The following is a 21,410-nucleotide window of genomic DNA, read 5'->3' as shown; positions in this document are numbered from 1 at the left end:
GCAAGTAGGCAAATACCAGGGTGGGACGGATTTGACTAGGAGTTCCGGTGTCTTAGCATCTCCATGTTTATGACACTGCGTGGCACTTACAAGTGACTGCTGAGTAGCAAAAAACGGCTGTTTGATGAGGTCGTTTCAAAAGAAACTATAACATTTAACTGATAGGAGATGAGATGGTTATGGGTTCGCAAGAGCCTTGTCTACATGTACATGGCGGACCAGACATGGTCCAGTATTTCTTTCACATCTTCCGTTAACTGAGTCCGACCTCGCGTCATATACAGTCTGGCCACCTTCGCCCCCAGGACTGAACTGCACCTCGCCTCGCCCGCACCAACAGGTCACACAAGTCTAGCGATTCTTCTTCTCCACGCCCTTCTCCATCTTGCTGATCCCCGCGATGGTCTTTTCACGCCAGTACCAAGTCCCAGCGTACATGGCACCCGGTCCGACCAGGGCCAGGGCGGCGGGCACGGCCAAGGCGACACGGCAGGCCTCGCGCGTCGTCACGTATCCCATCCTGCGCACCTCCAAGACGGTCCACAGGCACCAGACGAGCAGCGTAGTGGCCAACATGAGCAGGTCCCACTTGAACAGCACAAAGGCGACCTCGATCGCCGACTTGCCCTGGTGCCATGCCGACCCCTCCGGGCCCCACGGCAGCGGGACATCGAAGAAGGTCTTGGCGAGGGACAAAGGTGCGGGTCCTGACCAGGAGGTGGCGATGCGGGTCAGCACGGCCACGTGCAGCGCCGCGGTGAGGGCAAACATGGTCCCGTAGGCCCGCATCAGGTGCGGTAGGTCCTTGTTGTGGTACAGCTCGTAGTTGGCCGCGGTGCGGCTCTGTGCGTCCTCGCCGGCGGCCTTTGCACGGGTGGTGGCGCTGCGGTATGAGCGCAGGGCGTGCGCCATGCCTGCGGCCAGCGGGGCGGGGATCAGCGGCGAGATTTGCCAAATGGTCGTGAGGTCGAGCCAGAGTGAAGGTCTTGACCGCAGCGGGGTCAACATCAGCGCCGTGGGTACCACGAAGCCGAGAATGGTTGCCGGCAGGATAGTTTTGGCCAGATCCGGGTCCACAATACGGCTCGTAGGACGGTGGAACCTTGGATTGCGGCCGATGAAGATGGCTATGAGGAAGTAGATCGGGCTGATGCGGGCAACGGTGAAGAGTTGGTAAGCCAAGGCGAATATAGTTGGCCTGGAATGTTGTCATACGTCAGTTGGGTGTGCTTATTTCATATTCAAATCGAACCATTAAGAGATAAAAGAGGAAATGCTTACCACGTGAGTAGGGCGCCCATATGCAGGATGTTATGCTGATGGCCCCTCCTGTTAGCCTCTACAGCCCAAATCAGGACCACGGGCGCCAGCACCGGGAGGAAATAGACCATCTGGAGGTACTGCTCGGGAATGGGGCTAGACAGTCCAGAGGCAAAGATCTTGGTGACCATAAGCAGGATCTTATCGACGACGGGGTTGGAGGTAAAAGTAGTCCTGAAGGGCTGGCCCAGAAATGTATTTGGGAGACCGTCAATTTGTACAATACCATGGCCCGCCATTCGAACCAAGGCGGCCATGATCAGAGCAACCACGAGCCTGGGCAGGCGCAAACTCTTGATGGGCTTGGCCGGCAGCTCATCTATGAAGGGGAGAAAACGACGACGGAAGGGCACGGGCAGGCGTTGGACCCTCACCCCATCTATACATCCGAGCGCTGTATTCTCTATCGTGTCCTCAGTCGAGAGCAGAGGGGAGACCAGACGCGTTATTAGGAGGCCAAAGGAACTCCCTGGTGCATTGAATGCCTGCTGTTTCTTGGCGTCCTGCTTGAGAAATTCAGCCCGTTTCTCTCGGACGGTCTGCGTCTCCCGGAAAACGGCCTCTATCTCGGCTTCCGAGAGCCGGGACGAGCCCTTGAGCCCGTCGAGGGCTGGTGCAAGCGCGTTGGCGAGTGCGGCGGCGCTTTCCAGACCGCTGTTACCTCCTTGGCCACTAATTGGGTTAAGCTATTTCGTGGCAGTTCACTTCAAGTTAGTTTCCCTGCCGTGTTCCGTGTGTTTCATGAGACAGCCAAAAAAAAAAGGAGGACACGGGCTTTCCATACCTTGTGACAAGAATCACCAATGGTTATAATGCGGCCGTAGTGCCATTTCTCATAGACATGTTCGTGTAAAGCAGTCATGACCATCGAGGTCTGTCCGTCCACGAGCTCACCAAAGGTGCAATTCAGGAGGAGGACATCGTCACGGTATTTCTTGGCCAGCGCCCTGGCGTCCTCGTCGCTGTATTTTGGTGTCTTGTCACCCGAAAGCTTTTCTGGAAGCTTGTCGAAAAGAAAATAGTAGACTCGACTGTTGGGCCCGCCTATTATCAGGTATGAATGGCCCTGCCCGGCCACATATGTAGCGTCTCCGGGTTGTACTGATTTGTGTGGCTTGGAAATTCCAAAAAGACATGTGTACTCAATAGAGAGTTCTTATTTGTGGTGAGTTAGTCGTCGCCTCTCTTGGCAATAATCATCTCTAGTACTTGGGAAAAGAGATACCCCATACTCACGCTTCATCGGGTCATTTCCGGGAAAGTATCCAGGAGATTTCTCTGCGGCAATGCGCCACATCTCCTGACGGACTGAGCTCTTGATACCATCCGCGCCGATAACAATATCCCCGTGGTACTTGCTTCCATCTTTTGTTTCAACCGTTGCGCTGGTCTCGGACATAGTAACCTTGACGGCACGTTTATTCAAAAACAACTTGTCCTTATTCCTCAGTCTGGTGTAGAGAGAATGCAGCAGCTTCTGCCGGTCGGCAAACGTGATTGGAGCCCCAAACCTAAATTGAAGCGGCACGTTAGAGGATTGAATAAACCAAGAGCCACCACACAGGCCAACCCCTGAATGTCGGCCTGAACTAGTTAACTCCCAAGTAGGAGCACACAAGACGGGTATGTCTTTGCTCAGACTAGTCTGCGACCGCTCTCACCTTTCCGACGAGTGAACATCCGATCCATCATGGTTGAAAAGATGTTTTCCACCAATCATTGCCATGCCCAGACTGGAAGCCGGAGGGACGCCCTCTTCCCACATGTCCCTGACGCCAATCTGGTCCAGGATCCTCGTACCATGTGGCAGCATACCGATGCTGGCGCCGACTTGAGGCGCCCATGCGCCATAGGCCTCGAGCACGACATAGTCGATGCCAAGCTGTTCGAAGATGTTGGCGAGGGCCAGGCCAACTACGCTGCCGCCGACAATGACTGCCTTGAAGTTTTTGGAGGGGGCTGGGTCGGTCGCCATAATCGTCTGATCTCTCCCACGTGGGGATAGAGTTATATCAAGCTGTCAAAACAAAAATGATTTGTTTTTTCTTGAGACCAATTAATTCTGATAAACGCAGAATAAACCAGATATTGCTCGGAAAGGTCGTCTAAGTCTGTAAAAAGCTGTTCTGCAGGCGAGACGAAGTTGACACGCGGAAATTTGCGCACTCTGTCCCCCTATTTATTTGATTTTCTAAAAGTGAAGCAACTTCATTTGGTTGGTGGTGTTTCCTTGGGACGTGCCGATAATTTTATAATTATCCAATACCGGAACACCGGAAATCGGGTCCACGCTTGTTTTTGGGTAAAATTCTAGCCTAGCACTAAGCAGATCTATCTCACTTGGCTGGCTGTCCTTGACTTTGGTTCGCTCCGTTTCATGATTCTGCATTTTTGCCCCCTATTCTTCCTTGGGTTCTCGCTACCTCGGCAACGCCCTGGAGCCTATGTGGATACTGGAAACCCATAAAAGGCACCCGAAATAGAAATTCACTACTCGTCGATGCTTACGCCGACGGAGCTACACTAAATCCCGATTTCCCGTAGGAGTTGGCACGTCCGTAATAAATCACGTGCAATGGAACACAAACAACATGGAACATGCTTACATTAGGACCGAATAGTGACCATGAAGCAAAGGGGAAAAAAAGAAGAAAAAAAGAGAAACATAAAGAAGGAAAGAAAGAAAGCAGTAGGCCAAGAAACCGGGTACTAGGATCGGATTTTTTCTGATAGCCACGTCGGAATGCGGGGTCGGTGATCCTTCGATGCACGTTGTTATCGGGCCATCCATCGGTCAAACCCAACCTACAGCCCAGTCGGGGCGGGGAATCTTTGGTTGCACTCAGCGCGCGCTGCGAGTGCGGATTTGATGTTTACAAGACATCTGTTGCAGAACCCACTTCGCGTTTTATTCCACCTTCCTTCCGCGAACCCCACGGAGGGTATATCCTTGATAATGCCCACTACGAACATGCTTTTCGTTACATTGATCAACACAAATTTGCCCCCTTCTCTCACACAAGCCTTGGAGGGCAAATTAGCAGAGTTCATTTCGTATGATTCTGAAATCTGTATTGTGTGCTTGATGCAAAGGTACCGATCGGGTTTAGCTGAGCTTGTATATCTGTACCCAGTAAAGGTGGAAGGTGAAGTAGGTTTGTACGTCAGTTTTGAGTCGGCGACTGATAAGTACCCAAAAAAAAATAAAAAAAAATCTTACTCTAGTTCTCGGATCATCGCATAACTCTTGTGAATACATACGAATTGGTAGGCTATCGCAATCTAGACGCTTCAACTAAAATTGCATTTGGATATCAACACTAGTGATTCTTACGTCATCTTCACATTCAGCTCACCTGTTTTGCTTTCCTCGCACACTTGAGCCTTGCGGAAGCTAACGGATGCCTTTCAAACTCCGAGTTTCAACCCCGGCCTCATCAGCACTGTACCGTCTTGCTGGTAACTGGGCAAGAATCCTGGCTCGCTTATCAGGGTTACAGCACAGAAACAACCACACGGTACTCAGTTTCATGTCTAATTGGGCATCTGGTGTTATTTTGATAGACACGAGGAGCTGCACAGCCGCAACTAATAGTGAATTAAAACAACAGGTTGGTCATTGTCAGTTTTTGCGGCTTAAATGTACGAGATTCGGCTGAACCGGATGGACATCCTTGAGGGAATTTCCCCACGCAATGACTGAAGATCAACTCTATAGCTGTAGCGGAATTGCTCCGTGATTTTTAATTATCCAAACCCATGAAGCATGAGGCCTGGTATCTCAAGCATGGTTGCTATATCCTAACTTGCGCCATAATTACCCAGGTGACCTATTCCGCCGGCATTGGCACAAACCCGACGGTCTTCCACGCTGTGCCATCCCAGTGAACTTGCTTGAGCTTGCCCCCCTCTTGAAAAAAACACCTGCTCATCAAGTCAGTCTCGGCAACCTCCCTCTCGACACCGGCATACTTTGCTATTGAGTTTGTCAGACACTCAAGTTGCGAGTCGTTATCCATCTTGTCAAAGACGGGGTCCGTCTCGGGACCCTCCCAACGATCAGTGTCGTTCAGTTCACCCGTCCCGTCACTCTGCGTCAGGATCTGGACCTTGTTGTCGGCGTCCCGATAAAGAAGTTTCGTCGTCACCAACGGATTATTGTTGGGCCGCGACGAGAAGCCCGTGATGGGGGCCTTGTCAGGCACACTTATCCGGGTTAGGACGGCCTCCTTGGTCTTGTTTTCTGCGCTCCGGTCGAATATACCGAGGTTGCCGTCGCGGGTCCGGTAGACGAGCCGCAGCTCGGGCGCCCTGAACAAGGACTTCATCGGCAGGGCCACGATCGCCGTGCCCGGGCTGATGCCCGCTGAGGGATCGACGGTCATGGTGGTGAAGTTCTTCCTCTCCTTGTAGTCCTGGATCAGGTGGGTCAGCTTGACCGAGTTGGAACCGCTGCCGCTCTCCTCCCAGACGCTGTGCGGCCAGAGGTACTTCACCCTGCCGCCTTGGTTGACCTTGTTCCCGAGATCAGTATACGTCGTGGCGACGGTGCCCCAGAGGGGGTAAGCGGGACCCCAGTCCTGCATGGCTATCTTGCGGTCCTTGGTGACGAAGAGGAGCTGCTCCCAGGGCAGGGGCCTCGCCGACGACTCCGTCCAGGACACCGTGGCGGCCAGAGGAGTCCCCTCTAATGGTTCATCGCTCCTCCGCTCCCTGTTTGGCATGACGCCCACCTCGATAGGCTTGGACCACGCCCCGTAGCTTGTGCTGTAGAGCGAGTAGAAGATGTTGCCGCCGTCGGGTTTCTGGTAGTAGACGCGCATCTCAAAGTCCCTCTCCACTGCGGACGGGCGCCAGCTGGTGACTGAGATGGAGGAGCCCCTCTGTATGAAGTCACCCACGCCTCTGGTGTCGTTCTGGTTGACCACTCCGCCGTCGGTGCTCGCCCTAATCTCCGCCTCCAAGGCCGCGATGCGTCCCCGGGTCCTGTTCTCTGTCACCTGCCATCCGACGATGCCCGAGACGACGCCGGCGATGATGACCGCGGCGATGGCGCCGACGACAAATCCAATCTTCTTCCCTCGCTGCTTGTCGACATTGCCTTGGTTGTGGACGTCCGGGTCTGCTGCGCTTACAAGGCGGGGCGAGTCGGAATATAGCGTCTTGGACTCCCATCCAGTCGTCCTTTGGGTGGCGGCGTCGGCGTTTGAGTAATTGTTCGCCGAGGGGTGTTGGTAATGCGCCGTGGACATGGGTGCACCATATGGCGAGTGGACCTCTAGGTTGCTGTGTTGAGGATGTGCCACCTCGAGTCCTTCATGGTAACCATCGCTCCTTGGCGTCGCCTCGGATGGACTTTGGTATCTGTGGGCCATGGTTCGACGCTGATCGAGGATGCGAGGGGAACAAAGAAAAGGGAAAAAAAGATAAAAAGGAGATGGAAAACCACGGAATACTCAGGACGAGCGAAAATAAAAGGACGGCACGGCTAGATAAAGGAGCAGAAGGCAAACTTCGCCAAGTCCCATCGTGCTTACTGTGGGACTGAAGAGCTGCTGTGGTGAGACAACAAGAAATCTTGGGTAAATGAAATAGCACGTCTTGGCCTTACGGTGCTCCCATTGTACAGATGTCCGAAAAGATCAAATCATGGCCACCCATAAAGGCACCCCGGCGGCACGATCCCTTCTGGGTAGGAGGGTGTTCAGAGTGTAAACCAGACTCGAAAACCTGGAAAACGATGATCATGTTCAAAAAGAGTGTATGAAGTAAGATGTTAAATCCAGATTGCGCCTTGGTCGACTTTCCAAATTTGTACATTGATTCGCCCTCTCACCGGGCCACTGCCACCCTGGCGCTTCTCCAAGCCTCGATGTGTGCAGTGTAATTGGGTGCATCGGCAAGAATGGGTCCGCAAAGGAGCGAAGCTGACGCTTGGCAATCTTCTCTTCTCTTTTTGGGGGTGTGCCCAATTTTAACCGCAGGATAACACGGCTAATCACAGAGCAGGCAGTCGGTTCGGGGGTGGGTTTGTCCTGGGTGCAGCTCCAATTGCCAGAGCTTTCGGTTTTGGAGAGACAGGCACAAATCCACACTGAAATATATCGTACCACTGTGATAAAAGGTGAGTGAGTAAAAAAAAAAAAAGATAAGTGAGTAGGTTGGCGGATAGGTAAACCAAGATATAGGTAAGTGAGCAAACGAAAGAGTTAACAGGTAGGTAGGCAAGGTAGGTACCTAAGTAGGTACCTAAGTAGGTAAATACTGCGATAGGACGAGTATAGGTGTGTCAATCTGGTTTACCCCTTGTGCGACCATAGATATTGGGCTATGGCGTGCCTTACCCGTCTTGGCACCAAAGTAATACCATGAATTCGGTCCATCGAGCCAAATGCCTTGTTCAGACACAGCCTCAGTCTTTGGACCGGTGTAATTGCGCTTGCGGTTTGCAGGTCGGCCACTGTGGATGTGCTCATTTTCGGCGTAAATTCTTGATAGCGATTGTCTTTGACGCGCTTGCGATCAATGCAGACGAAAACGATTGATTCTTTCTTAGTGCTCCGGCTGCATTTGGCCAATGGCAACATTGAAGGAGTGTTTGCCGGATTTCGGCGCCAAAGATGAAGCAAGCAGATAAATTCTCCGTCCAAGTCGAGTGATGATGTATTGTAGACTGCCTACCTAGGTAATCGTCACCAAAATCTCGAACCACCCTCACACTCGGCTTGCGCTTTGGCTACAATTACCAACGAACAAGATAAAAACAAACCACGCCCGGTTTAATTCAACTCCATCGAATCATCAGTCATCATGGTAATCGAGCATGGCCACATGTTTCGGGATAGAAAGGGCGATAAAATACCTCTTCATCAACAATATGGCTCAGAGTTCTTTCCAGCTCGCCCAGAGGGTGCTGCACCTACGTACCGGTCGTGTTGTCGTCCGCAAGATATGCGTCGTAGGTAGGTACAAGTACAAAAACGAGAATTGGGACGCTGGACTCGCTGCTCAGCTCAAGAGGACCGAGTTGGCCACCATCAAGGGTGTGGAACCTCCCCGGTTCGCCCGCTTGATCTCTGCCAGGCCATCGGCCGTTGACTCTTTTTGGGGATTGTACAACTGCGGAAGCATTATGGAAATTGAGGAGACGTGTGTGATGCAGAGGGTACTCATGTCACCCGGCTTTCCTGACGAGGTACGTCCACCAGGATCTCAGCTCGCTCGTCCACCTCTACAGCATGCCATTTGACGTGGTCCACAACGACCTCGACCTACGCAACGTTTAGGTGCACCTACCCACCCAAGGTCCGCCGAATTTTTAAATTGGGGATTTTGGAGAGGCACTCATCGACCTCCAACCGGGCGACGGCAAACACTGCGCCGACATCCGGAAGTTCAACAGCTTCTTCGCGACTCTGGACCAGGACCGGACGCTGCAAGGTTCGCCAAGCAGCACCGATCGTTGGAACCTACTTACGTTGAAGGATATTGTCAATAAATGCACAAGCAGTGTGTGAACGAGGTCCATGGCACATGGCGGAGGTCGATCCATGGTCACAGCACGTGTCGAATATTGGTAAGGATATCCGTGGTTGACCAGTGTCGGCAATTATTGACACGATGCCCGGTATATATACTCGTTCAGGTAAGTATAACCTATATATCACGGATAGTTTCAGATTAGTTTGGGGTAATAATTGCAATTCTCCCACTTTTTATTTTGCTTAAAACGTTTTCGACGCCTTTCTAATGTGCACAAAACTGTCGCCGAGTACGATTGTGGCTTGGCCTGTCAGAATATGACGACATGGCGTTCACTAGAAAAACCGCTAATTCTAGGGTAGGTGGAGATTACTGCTGGGGGTGCAGAAGTATTGCCACTGGGGGGAACACGAAAAATTGAAAAGGTTGTTCATCTGATGTCAGTTTCTTACTCGATGGAAGTAGTAGCGGTAAAGAGCAGGAAAATGTACGAAGAATAGGCAGAGCTGCCTATTACATGGTTCGAATCATTAGATGATTGAAAGAAATATTAGACAAATTTCGAAATTCAGATGCATGAATGCAGGTACCAACCAGTTTTTACAAGCTGTCAAGGGGGAAAAAACGGATGAACCAAATATTTCTCCTGAACTGCCCCTGAGTTCTGGAATTCGCTCCGTGTGTACCGGTAGGGAAAACAAGAAAGGCGAGATTGGCGGGATCCAGATCTTTGGGGCTGAGCACAGAAAATAATGACGGGAGAGGCCCGGTTACTAATGGCAAAATCCCTGCCATGTGGATCCGCCGAGCCGGGACGTGGGTTCATTACGAGCAAAAACGAGCCCGGAATCCTTGTTTTTTTTCTTTCCGCCCGGGTTCGAGAACCACTGGATTTGCGGGGCGTTACTTTCGGCGCATATCGATAATATGGGAATCTTAGTACCATGTCTTTTCGCCGCTGCTATGGCCCCTCCATTGCATGTTTTTTAAAGGGCAGCCACTGCCAACCGATCAAAGGCTTTAAAGTTTTATTTTTTTTTCTTCCTCATCCCAACTTGCTTTCGCTTATTGTGGTGGTAAATTTATCCTTTCCTGTCCAGTTTACTCTGAGACGGACGTCTTTCGCTTTCCCCTCTCACTGACCACTTGGGAATTAAAAAAAAAATCTGTTTTCTACCTATTTATATACCAAACCTTACCTTAATCATAATCCATTAACAATGCATTTCACAAACGTCCTCGCCGGAATGGCGGCCATGGCTGCCACCACGGCCAACGCAATCCAGGGCTTCAACTATGGTGCTTTCTTCCTGAATCAGCAACCCAAGTATCAGGTCGACTTTGAATACGAGTTCCGTCGTGCTCAGCAGCTGCCGGGCACCTCGGGATGGAACTCTGCCCGCTTGTACACCATGGGTTAGCTTGCTTTGTCCTACCCCCACCTCCTTGGAATAGGGACCCACTAACACGGAAGCAAAACCCACTCAGTTCAATGGCAGACCGCCAACGACGTTGTCCAGGCCATCCCCGCCGCCATCAACACGCAGACATCCCTCCTGCTCGGCCTGTGGGTCTCGGGCGGCACGCAGGCCATCGAGAATGAGCTGGCTGCGCTCCGCAAGGCCATCGACCAGTACGGCACGGCCTTCACGTCGCTCGTCGTCGGCATCTCGGTAGGCTCCGAGGATCTGTACCGCAACACCAACAACGAGGTCGGCGTCGACGCCGCATACCTTCTCAACTGCATCCAGCGCACCCGTGACCTCATCCGCGGCACGGCCCTTGCAAACGTCCCCGTCGGCCACGTCGACACCTACAACGCATTCCTCGACGGCCGGAACGCTGCAGTCATTCCTGCCATTGACTTTATTGGGTTCGACGGCTACCCCTACTGGGAGCAGACCCTCCCCAACTCCATCGACAACGGTCGTGAGCGCTTCTACGACGGTCTGAACAAGACCATCGCCATCTCCCAGGGCAAGCCCGTCTGGATCACCGAGACTGGATGGCCCGTCGTTGGAAAGCAGATCAACCAGGCTGTGGCCAGTGCGCAGAACGCCAGGAAGTACTGGCAGGACGTCGCGTGCTCGCTGGTCCGTTCCAACATCAACATCTGGTGGTAAGCGAACTTTGGACCTCCGCCGCGCATGACGGCATCGAGCACAAGGCTAACTCTTTTGGAATCCAGGTACAATCTTCAAGAGTCTCAGTGGGGGCAGGCAGAGACTGAGTAAGTTCATTTATTTCCTGAGTGTGTTGGTGTTTTGCAGTTATCACTAACATCTGTTGATATAGCTTCGGTATTTATGGCGCTGGTGACCTTTTCTCCATCAACCCATACTACGATCTCTCCTGCTAAATGTGGTATGCCTGCTGTTGGAATTAGGCCATAGACTTATTGGGAAGATGAATACTGTTTTGCTTTGAACTTTGTCGATTCTGTACATTGATGGATACAATTGGTATAGGATTGACATCAAAATAATAAACAGGAGACTTGAGATCACGTGGAATGTCGTCCCTTGTTCGTGATTAGCACTAGCATGTGCATTTCCCCAACCTAAACAGTGCAGGTGCAATGCAACTGGCTTGTGTTAGGAGATCCAGTAACACCTTCGGTTGCCTACCCGAAGTGGGACGATGGAGAAGGCCATCAATCTGTATCAGTCCTCCAAATATGACTAAAAAAACGTCGCCGAATCTGCAAAGAAAGTCCTTCGCACACCTGGATAGCTATGAAGGAAAAGATGTAAATGCTTCATACGTGCATAACCCTAGTAATATTGCAATTCGCATGGGATTCATTTGCAGTAGTGCTTTGCTCGCTAGATGCAATCCATTAGTAATCCACTATTTCGCGTCACATCGTCCATCCCAGATCTGTTAGCTGTTCTATTTAACAGAAATACAACCCTGTAGCTGCAGTGGTTGTTTAAAATTACCGCAACTTTTTTCAAAGTCCCACCAAAGCTCACCTGATCCACATAACCAGATTTAATCTAAAACACCAGCTTTCTAAACTATAAGAAAGATTAAGAAAGAGAAGATTAAATATAGCCTAAGTATAGAAACTTTTTCATGTGAAATGCGGGAAAGTTTCGAAAAAGGAAAATAAAAACAATTAAAGTGGATTACAGGGGATTTATAGTGGATGTGTTATTTTTAGCCTTTTCACATTTAATCTGCTATCTGCTCAAAATGCACATTGGTGTACTAAAATAACTTTGAACTGGATATTTACTACATTGGTCAAAGATTTATTAGTCATTCGCATTTCAATTTATAAACAATATTTTAAACGAACTAGAATATTAAGCAAAGTGTAACCTCCGGTAGTAATTTAAATAAGCTGCGTTAATTTGAAACTCATGCTATACCTATTTTCACACCCTATACAATTTAATAACCATCCAGTGGATATTATTACGATGTTATGATGATAGAAGTAGAAGGTTAAAAATATAACATTCCCCACCAAGCACACTACCTACCCACACTATTCAAAGCGCTCCCCGTTTAAGTTAATTTTCATAACATTTTGTGCGCATATATTTATTTTTTATATTATAATTAAAGTTGTAATGCAAACACTGCTGGTGTTATTAGTGGCACGGAAAATATTAAAAACTGGCATGGGCTTGTGCAAGCCTTGTGTTATTTGGAAAATCACATTATAATATTAAAATGAGAGTTTTAAAATAAGGTAACCAAAATAATTTTTCCGAAACATATATTGTAGCCGGAAATAAAAATAAAATAAAGTAAATTTAACTTACATTATATAAATCACGCCTGCACTTAATGACATATTATAATATATACAAAGAGTTGGTTAAACTTAATAATGTCGGCCAAAACAGTTTATAACCGATGTACGGTGGGCGTAAAATTGTAAAAAATATATAATCATGCTTTAAATGGTATTAATATTTGTACAAACATTTTTTTAAATTTAAAACAATCTAATAATATTATTTAATTATTTTATATAAAAGATAGATTTTGGTAGAATCTCGGCTCCGCTGCCTTATTTCCGGACCCGCACTATAATAATGAAGGGATGTTTAAATTATATGCTGTATTAAAATAGCCCCACCCAAACACTTACGTATAAAAATAAATTTTGTAAATTATTTAAAAAAACTTGTATTCCGTCCACGAAAATATTAATATTATTATTTTACCGAGACGTTGTATTAGTTGATAACATTTAGCCGGTGTACCTGGCCATTTGTAAATTAAAATAAACTATATAAAGTAAAGTTTAATTTATTATTATATAAGCGAACTTGTTATGTAATACGCCGCTCATTTAATATTATGTATATATATATATATATATATATATATATATATATATATATATAAATATATATAATATAGTTTTAACAGGAGTATATATAATTAAACAAAAAAACAAAAGTTTATGTGTGGAGTTAAATATAATAAAATAAATAATAATATATAATTGGAAAAAACTATTGTACGGGCGTGTTAATAATCTCACACCGGATACGTACTACTATGGTGGTAAGGGTAAATATCCATCCCCCTGTACAATTACCACTGGTGTGGGCCTTTTGGGGCTTGCCAATTTTGGTAATAATTTTAAATAAAATAAATAATTTAAATATTTGATGGCTCCCGCGAACAGTTAAATTAGTAAAAGCCCACGTATGTATATACTGTGACAAGGGTGGGCTTTTCTCGCCCGTCACCGTAATACTTTTTTTAATGTAGCTCGGCGTTGTAAAATAACCCGTGTAAAATAATCTAATTAATATTTCACCCCGCTGGTTTATGCGTAATGTTTGCCGCGTTTCTACCAGGTATAATCGTAGGGGACTAAAGCTATAGCTGGTCTAAAAATACCGACAGAATGAAAAATTCATACTTGTACAAGTATGAATTTTTTTTTTTTTTTTTTTTTTTTTTTTTTTTTTTTTTTGAATTGCCAGGCCTTTAAAATTCACACGTACCTACGAGTTCCAAAGCTGCTATAATATATAAAGCAGTATTTACGCTTTTCAAAACGTATATCAGCGCAATTCCTACAGCGTGTCCACTTCTCTACCTCCTCCTCCTAGTACCTACTCGATCTACGGCTTCTACTGTTCCGCGCTCGGACTTTTAAACCCAACATACAATTTTCAACCATATAGTCAACTACCAAACGCTTTCAAGGTTAAAATCGAGTCTAATGCATCTCAAAGAAGTTGTTTTGGCCGCCGCTGGCCTTGCCTTTGTTCCGGTCGTCAGTGCCATGAAAGGAACTCGAATTCACCCAGTTACCTACGCCCAGGAGAACGAACTCCAACTTCAGACGCAGCTACACAGCGTGGAAGCGGAGGACGGCAATACTGGCTGTATAATTACGCTCTATAATTCAGCTCGTGCCATGGTTGGAATGCCAGCATGCATAAGATATCATAGCACGGGTAACATTCAAAGGCATCATTTTTCTGTCGGTGCCGATTGTGACACCATTGAAAGCAATTTGCCGGCAAGGTGGTATTTTACAAAGGCTCCCGCTGGTTGTACTTGAAATATCAGTGGTGTCAAGCCTAGAAACCTTCCAAGATTTGCTTTCTAGATAAAAATTAAATGCGGCAATAAACATTCTACAGTCGGATATGATAACGCTTTACTTACGATTTGCGCGGGATGTGTGACAAGCTTTGTTATGACCTGACTACATAGTGGTGAAGAGTACTGTGTATATCCTGATTTATTCTGAGATCACCAAAGGCTAGGTTCAGTCAAGCCCAATTTAAAGAGGCTAAATAATTGATTGGACCTGCCACGTGACAGTGTATAGCAATTGTTTGTGGTAAAGAAAAATCCCATTTGAGGCCAACCAACACACGGCTTACCTTGTACAAACACTTATGTTATCAGAGTTGATTGTGCAGCTCAATTTACGATCACCCCTACTCAGCCTGAAGAGTCGGCTAATCAATGTAACCCAGCTGAATTTTAAACCTATATTATTTTAGATTTGTCGAGCTGGCCTGGACCCACTCTTCACAGGTAATCAACTACTTCTGACAGTCTTCCGTGTCAGCTACCGCAGGAAGTATCGGATAAGCCCGAAACCTATTTATATGCGCGTTGACTCGGAAGAAACGGGGACGAGAGTTATTCACCTCGTACAAAGCTATTCTCGCATAAGTATATTTTTCGTTGATTATTGCATTAATACCCCTGAATTCGCCGAGTTTTCTACTTTCTGTTTCTATCTCGCTCTTTTTGTTTACTCACTTTACAACCGCTGATCTTCTATTATCGACAAGGACTTCAAAGCTACAAGCCCATAGAATGCATCTTCTCCTAACGATTACTTGTTTTGTGTCCTGCAGTGGTCTCGCTAGTTCGGCGCAAACTTCAACCTCAAAAATTACTCCCCGAAACCCCGAGCGCGGAAAGTGGACTTTCAAGGGTTATTTACTAACCTGTTAGGCCCATTATGTTGGAACACATAACTCTTCTTAATGGATTGGAAAATAATGCCAAAGGGTATGTCTAGAGGAAAACTGGAGACGTTGGCAGCTCAAGTGGCAGCTCGAAGCCCAGAACAAACAAAAGCAAGCCCAAAGCGAACAGAATCAAGCCGAAGGCGCATCTGGAGACAAGAAAGCAAAGAAGACTTCTGGAAATTGAGTTGGAGAAACTGCGCAATAGTACTGTGACCGAATAATAGGGTAGCAGCTCAGGAAGCGGACCAGAAGGACGGAGAAGGAACTGTGATTGTTTTCAACCAAAGGTTCAAAGAGTCTGGGGATGTCTAAACGTAAAAATAAAAGTAAAAAATAAGAGTGCTAAACCGTTTTCGGGCCGATAAGTGTCGGGATGAGTCAAATTCATTATCCCAAACGCAATTACAAATGGTGTAGCAAATCCAATTTCTGCTACAGATCAGGCTTGGTGCGCTTGGATTCATTAAGGAATTTATGCACATACATTTTTTGGAGCAATCAGCGTGGCCACCATTAGCCTACGGATTAGCCCCAGCGCTGCATGGGCGGATGTTTACAAGGTATCTGGGAACATGCCACACCCTGTATGCTTTTTTGGGGTTGCGGCTGGTCAGTTGTGGGACTTTAAGTATCTATTCGATCTCTTCGCACGACGAGGAAGCAATGTCCTCTCTGCATCCGTTCCCGTTACAGTCCAAATAGCGAGTAAAATCACCTCCCAAGTCGCGGGCCTAGGCCAAAGATTCTCTACTGTAAATCACCTTGAGCCTTTGTGGGCCTTTTACACAAGAGTGCCTGACTAGGACCAATTAAGTAGCCAAGAATTTTGCTTTCATTACCTCCCTGCATCCTTGCTGATGCCGATGCCTGGTTCGGACACGAATCACTTTGTGAGATGGTCAAATGTTACTGTTACCTAGCAAAATTGACTGTTTTGTAAGGAGACCGACCCCTCGGTAAATATCGGCTGCAAGAATATCAACCTCCTGCGCAAAGTGGGATTCCATTATTGTGGGATTCTATCCAACACATCACGCAGACAGAGTAGCACGGGTAGGAAGCCAAATAATATACCACCTACTCTCGAAAGTGATTTTTTACTCTCTCGGTTGGATTGCCCTACTCATTTTACCAGGCAAACATAAGAACCACCATGATGACAAACACGATGTAAACTTTGTTACGTATCTGGATGTTGGAGTGGCCACCCGAAGCAAGACAGTGGCCCAATCAAAAACACAACGGTAACGAAGCCAAAGTAGCATTCAGAGACCAGCAAAGGAATCGACTGCAGCAGATGCGAGGAGAATATGTGCCATAAAGGGGAAAATATGCTGCAAAACTACGCTCATGCCGAGGCCTCAGTGCCATTAGCCCTCCATCCTCACTCTGGCGGCCACCTTGATGTGTTACACCGCTGCATTGCCTAGGTATGTATGCTTCAGCCCGTACACCTGTGATTCTAAGATCAGGTGCTCTTTGTATATGGGCCACTACCTCTTTTAGTGGCCACAGCTTTCTCACTTCATCGAAAGCTCGCAAACATCCTGTGTCAGCTATCTTTTTGCCGTGATTACATCTTGGCCTGCGTCCCTCATTACTAATGCAGGGCCTATGAGGATTGTAGAGCTTGGAAAGCTACCTAGACTCGGCTCCGATTGCGGTTCACCGAAAGATTCGCCTAATATCTCACGGCTGTACATATCACGTTTGTCAGAGTCGATCCACAGATTGCCGAGACATGTAAGCATCTGAGTGGATTGTCGCAATGTGACCCTCACATGGTGTGCGTGCATTCATATTTGTCAGACTGTTCGCTTAAGGCCATATATAATATTTGGCGGCTTATCGGCTCAATGCTTCACGTCACGGGCGATTGGTAATCATGGTAATCGAAAATACCGCCCTGCTGCGCCTGCGTTTTGTTGTCGGCGATACTTTTCGCAATTCCGAGAGACGAGTAACGGAGACAAAAGAACTTTCAGTCGAAGATAAGCTGTTAAATATGAATATTTACGCGCATAAAGAGACAAGAGGAATATATAAGTGTTTAACATTCCGCGTTTGACGGTGTTTGAAATCACTTTGTTCCAGGCCAGTGCACAAGAATACCTGAGCACGCGTCTATTCACAAAATAACGACACATCTTGCAGATATAGCCCACCTCTTTAGCTCAAATATGTCCTCGGAAACTGCCAATGTGGCCGCCCTCCTCATGGGTGTCGGGGAAGACCTCGTCTTGCAAGAACAACCCGTTCCAACTCCGGGCGCTAGCGAAGTCCTGATCCGCAACCACGCCCTGGCCGTCAATCCCGTCGACTGGAAATTGCAAACTCTTGGGTTCATGGGCGGGCCATACCCAAAGATTCTCGGCGCAGGTAGTTACACTGTGTTCTGTCAAGATCCTCTGCAACGATTCTCCATGGAAGCCTGACATTTGGTCTTGCAGATCTTGCGGGTGTCGTGGTGAAAATCGGCTCATCCGTCGATGGATTAAAGCCAGGGGATCGTGTACTGGCGGATGCAAGCGGCACCATGACTCAAAACCCCAACCATGGATGCTTCCAGACCTTCACGGCGGTGGACGTCTCTTCGGTGACCAAGATCCCGGATTCGATGTCCTTCACCGGGGCCGCCACCCTGCCCTTGGCCGTCGACACCGCGGCCCAGGTTTTCTTTGATAATCTTGGCTTGCCCTATCCGATTGGGCCTGGTGATAAGAAAGCCGGCTCGATTCTACCCGGCGACGCTCTCCTGGTGTGGAGCGCCGCGGGCTCCGTCGGTCGGGCGGTTGTACAACTCGCCCGAATCTTGGGAATAGAGGTGTATGCGACAGCGAGCACGCGCCACCATGACGCCCTCAGGAAGCTAGGCGCGAGCTTCGTCGTAGACTACCAACCAACCACCGCTGTGGAAGAGCTCAAGTCCGCCGCGGCGGCCGCTGGCAAGCGCATCCTCGTCGCGGTAGACTGCAACGCCAGCGCAGACAGTCTCGCTAATGTTCTTGGGTTCCTCTCAGATGGAAAGAGTGACGTGAGGAAAACGGCGGTGGTCATGTTGCCCCTGGAATGGATTCAGCCCAGTGTGGTGGTGCCTGAAGACGTCGAAACGAGCTGGGTGGATGGAGGGAAGAAGTACACTTCGCGGCTGGACATCCAGGCGTGGCTTCATGGTAAAGGGCTGCCTGCCTGGTTGGAAAGCGCCGAAGTCGTCCCCGGCCCCTACCGTGTTGTACCCGGCGGCCTCGGAGGACTTCAGCCTGCTCTTGATGAGCTGAAAGCAGGCTCTGTGAGTGGCGAGAAACTGGTGATTGAGGTTTAATTCAGAGTATCTAGGGCAGAAGCTGTGATTAACCAGTCAGTACACCGTTGAAACTGATTTTAGCTCACATTATAAAATAAACTACACCGAAATTCTAAGTTTCACGGGAAATGGCTACCGTTTTTGGCTGGCGTTGGTCGTCGGTTCAGGCTGCACGTTGCGCTGGTCGCCCAGCTTAAACCCTCAACGGTTGACACTCACGTCCTGCGAAAGGTTTACAGGGAGCATGGGTTGAGTTAAACGTCGCATATGCATACTTCTAGATAAGCACCTTGGCCCACGTGCGTGCGATAGTTAGCCACCGTTATTCTAACCCTATCCTCCGATGCCACCCATACCTTAATCGCAGCACAAACGTTAACTCGCGTAGCGATCAAACTAACGAACCTTGAGTTAATCATTCTTATGAATCTGTCACGTTCAAAATTACATGAGATATGCCTCAAAAGGTTGTGCGTTTCATATATCGTGGAATATAAAAGATGCACAGTCCCTCGCACAAATTGAAAATCCTCTCTTCGATCCTCAACTTATGCGTGGATTTTCAGTTTGCTCTACTTAAATCTCAATTTCTTATTCTATTTTTCATCGACTTCCTTCATTATGCATACCGCTAGAGCTGTCCTTACGGCTTTTTATCTTGCTGGCCTGGTTGCGGCCCAAGATTCAGATCCCCTTATGCCCGCGACTGGAGATGCATGTTGCGACATCGGAACACCAGATCACAGAAATTTCTGCATAAATGAACACCCAACCAAACAACCCTATTGCGTAAGCCTTTATGAGTCCTTCTCTAGCATTTTCCACTTTACAATATTATGCTCCAACGGGGGAAAAATGTCTGTATAATCTGAATTGACTAATACGTCTCTTGCAGTGCTTCAACACACGTTCGAGAAGAACGAAGGGATGTGCAGACAAGTCGAGGGGCTTCCCTAAACTACGAGTTGTTGCAGGCTTTGACGGATCGTTGTGCAATTCCGGCCTCGATAATGAAGGTGGATTTTTTGCATGTGCTTAAAAAAGTAGCATATATATTTACCGGAACCTCCTGCCCCTAGCTTGAGGCATGAAACTTGCTGCATTCATTTCTATTTGCTTCTCATCTGTTCTCTGCTTCCGTGTATCCTATTCAGTGTATCTTCAACCACATCCCCTTACCAATATTATTCCTGTGAATCAAGTGCTCGACTTCAAACGCATCGTGACAGGGTGGGCTTTGTCGGGGAGGTGGCCTTTCTATATATATCTTTTTTTTTTCACTAAAGCTGCTGAGTAATGCGAACAAGGTTACGCATTCTTATCAAATGTCAGTCCAAGTTTGATCTGAGGTGTTCCGCCGATCCTAGTTGCCTTGAATGTTTCGGATCGTATTGTTGGTTCTTCAAAGCTGGCGGGAGGTTCCACGGTCATTTGGGGATGATTTGAACTTAATGTATGTGGAAGATGCTGCAGAGTCTGTCACAAAGTAACACAAGAAATAGAAGTGAGATGAGTAATTAACCCATTCGCGAGCTTTGCCGTGGAATATTACACCATCAACTGTCCAAAGTTTTTTTGGCTTAACCAACTAGCTTCCCGCTAAGTTCCTTGATGTTTATGCCATACAACAACAAACAGGGAAGGTTGAAAAGCGCGCGTATGCTTACGGCTTTGACGCCTGCAGCGGCAAGGCAGGCGCTCTGCTCACGTCTATTTTGTACAACTCCATCGACACGTGAACCAAATTGCACGTGGTGCCCTGGTTTAGTTTTGCCGGCTTGCTCTTTACCGGGATTTTCCTCCCCGGGGTGTCCTCCCGGACACGGATGCTCGAAGTTCTCGACTCCGTTACCTACAGACAACATGTGTATACTCGGCCTGAAGAGGCACCCGTGTCAGGAAGTAACCAGCGCCGTCCTCCTTGTCAGTCACGAACCTAACCCTGGCATTTGGCAGAAATGTGTCAGCTCCGGGTTGCTCTATCGTAACAAAGTCCCAATTCTTTCAAATGTTCAAGGCGTAGCGCTTGGGTTGCTCATTTTGCTAACCTGGCAGTCAAAAAATCTCATTCGCATAGACCGGCAGAAATCAGTGGCTAGTGAAGCAGCTCGGCCGTCTCACGAGAAGCAAAATGAAGCAGAGTCTCGTGAGCCTCGTCCACAGCAACGACGACACATTGATCACCTACTCTTGGGTTCTACGCAGATTCCAGGCATATTGAAATCCGCCACGGTTGTCTGCCGTCATCCCATATCGGTGTTGAACTAACTGATATTCCCAAATTAATAACACAAGGAAAAGAAAACGAAGTAGCTGCCTCGAGGTATTGACAGGCACCAAACGACTCCCGGCAGTGCAAAAGCCCGCCCGTATTTTACACCTGGGTGTGTCCCATCGGTTCGGTAAAGGACTGGACGACCAACAAACATGCTTCCCTGTAATCCTTGAACATGGTCCATTTAAACATTCTTGCTTTTCGCGGCGGCTCCCTGGCACGGACTATTGAGTTTACTGAAGTTTTTGTCGTCGGTAGGGGGAATGCTTGCATTTATTTGCCAAATGTAGTTAGCCATGCAGTCTGGCAGTTGTCGTGGGGAAGTATCGGCAGCGGATCAGATAAAGACCCTGGGCCATGTTCATAAGCTGAAAGATACAAGGGGATAGAGGTGCATCGCCGAACTTGATTCGCCATGATATTATTAATCGTTTGCACTCACAGAAAGCTACCTCAGGTTAAGTACCTGAACCGGCATAATCAGTAAGCATTTGCCCTAGCTCTGTGTTGGAACTTACACATCCCATGGGATGCAAACTTGTTACAAGTATGA

At 47.9% G+C, this 21,410-nt stretch overlaps 5 protein-coding genes across 5 annotated transcripts; 3 read left to right on the top strand and 2 right to left on the bottom strand.

Annotated features, from left to right (window-relative positions):
• Positions 1-158: 158 nt before the first annotated feature.
• PgNI_11328 (uncharacterized protein) lies at positions 159-3,295 on the bottom strand (the record flags this gene model as incomplete). Its single annotated transcript, XM_031131297.1, has 5 exons — positions 159-1,198; positions 1,282-2,006; positions 2,105-2,475; positions 2,557-2,831; positions 2,982-3,295. 5 exons carry the CDS (start codon positions 3,293-3,295, stop codon positions 352-354), a joined length of 2,532 nt encoding a protein of 843 aa, XP_030976782.1. The 3' UTR covers positions 159-351.
• Positions 3,296-5,150: 1,855 nt separating this feature from the next.
• PgNI_11327 (uncharacterized protein) lies at positions 5,151-6,695 on the bottom strand (the record flags this gene model as incomplete). The annotated part of the gene is made up of 1 exon (XM_031131296.1): positions 5,151-6,695. The coding sequence occupies one exon, from the start codon at positions 6,693-6,695 to the stop codon at positions 5,151-5,153; it is 1,545 nt and encodes a 514-aa protein (XP_030976942.1).
• A 1,502-nt stretch (positions 6,696-8,197) lies between these two features.
• Positions 8,198-8,606, top strand: PgNI_11326 (uncharacterized protein; the record flags this gene model as incomplete). Its single annotated transcript, XM_031131295.1, is given in 2 exon segments — positions 8,198-8,515; positions 8,529-8,606. The coding sequence occupies 2 exon segments, from the start codon at positions 8,198-8,200 to the stop codon at positions 8,604-8,606; spliced, it is 396 nt and encodes a 131-aa protein (XP_030976941.1).
• Positions 8,607-9,800: 1,194 nt separating this feature from the next.
• On the top strand, positions 9,801-11,308 carry PgNI_11324 (uncharacterized protein). Its single transcript, XM_031131294.1, has 4 exons — positions 9,801-10,218; positions 10,291-10,921; positions 10,991-11,032; positions 11,098-11,308. Exons 1-4 carry the CDS (start codon positions 10,023-10,025, stop codon positions 11,159-11,161), a joined length of 933 nt encoding a protein of 310 aa, XP_030976781.1. The 5' UTR covers positions 9,801-10,022; the 3' UTR covers positions 11,162-11,308.
• A 6,150-nt stretch (positions 11,309-17,458) lies between these two features.
• Positions 17,459-18,600, top strand: PgNI_11323 (uncharacterized protein; the record flags this gene model as incomplete). The annotated part of the gene is made up of 2 exons (XM_031131293.1): positions 17,459-17,657; positions 17,729-18,600. 2 exons carry the CDS (start codon positions 17,459-17,461, stop codon positions 18,598-18,600), a joined length of 1,071 nt encoding a protein of 356 aa, XP_030976940.1.
• Between the last annotated feature and the right edge of the window lie 2,810 nt (positions 18,601-21,410).

The sequence above is a fragment of the Pyricularia grisea genome, chromosome VI (genome assembly GCF_004355905.1).
Source record: "Pyricularia grisea strain NI907 chromosome VI, whole genome shotgun sequence".
Taxonomy (NCBI): domain Eukaryota; kingdom Fungi; phylum Ascomycota; class Sordariomycetes; order Magnaporthales; family Pyriculariaceae; genus Pyricularia; species Pyricularia grisea.
Note: the sequence above shows the minus strand (reverse complement) of the source record. Positions and strands in the feature narration are given on the sequence as shown.

Bases quoted from the DNA above. Each gene is read 5' to 3' on its own strand.
- PgNI_11324 (XM_031131294.1), top strand. From the start codon at position 10,023: ATGCATTTCACAAACGTCCTCGCCGGAATGGCGGCCATGGCTGCCACC. The intron at 10,219-10,290 runs GTTAGCTTGCTT...AAACCCACTCAG, and splicing joins TGCCCGCTTGTACACCATGG to TTCAATGGCAGACCGCCAAC. The intron at 11,033-11,097 runs GTAAGTTCATTT...CTGTTGATATAG, and splicing joins TGGGGGCAGGCAGAGACTGA to CTTCGGTATTTATGGCGCTG.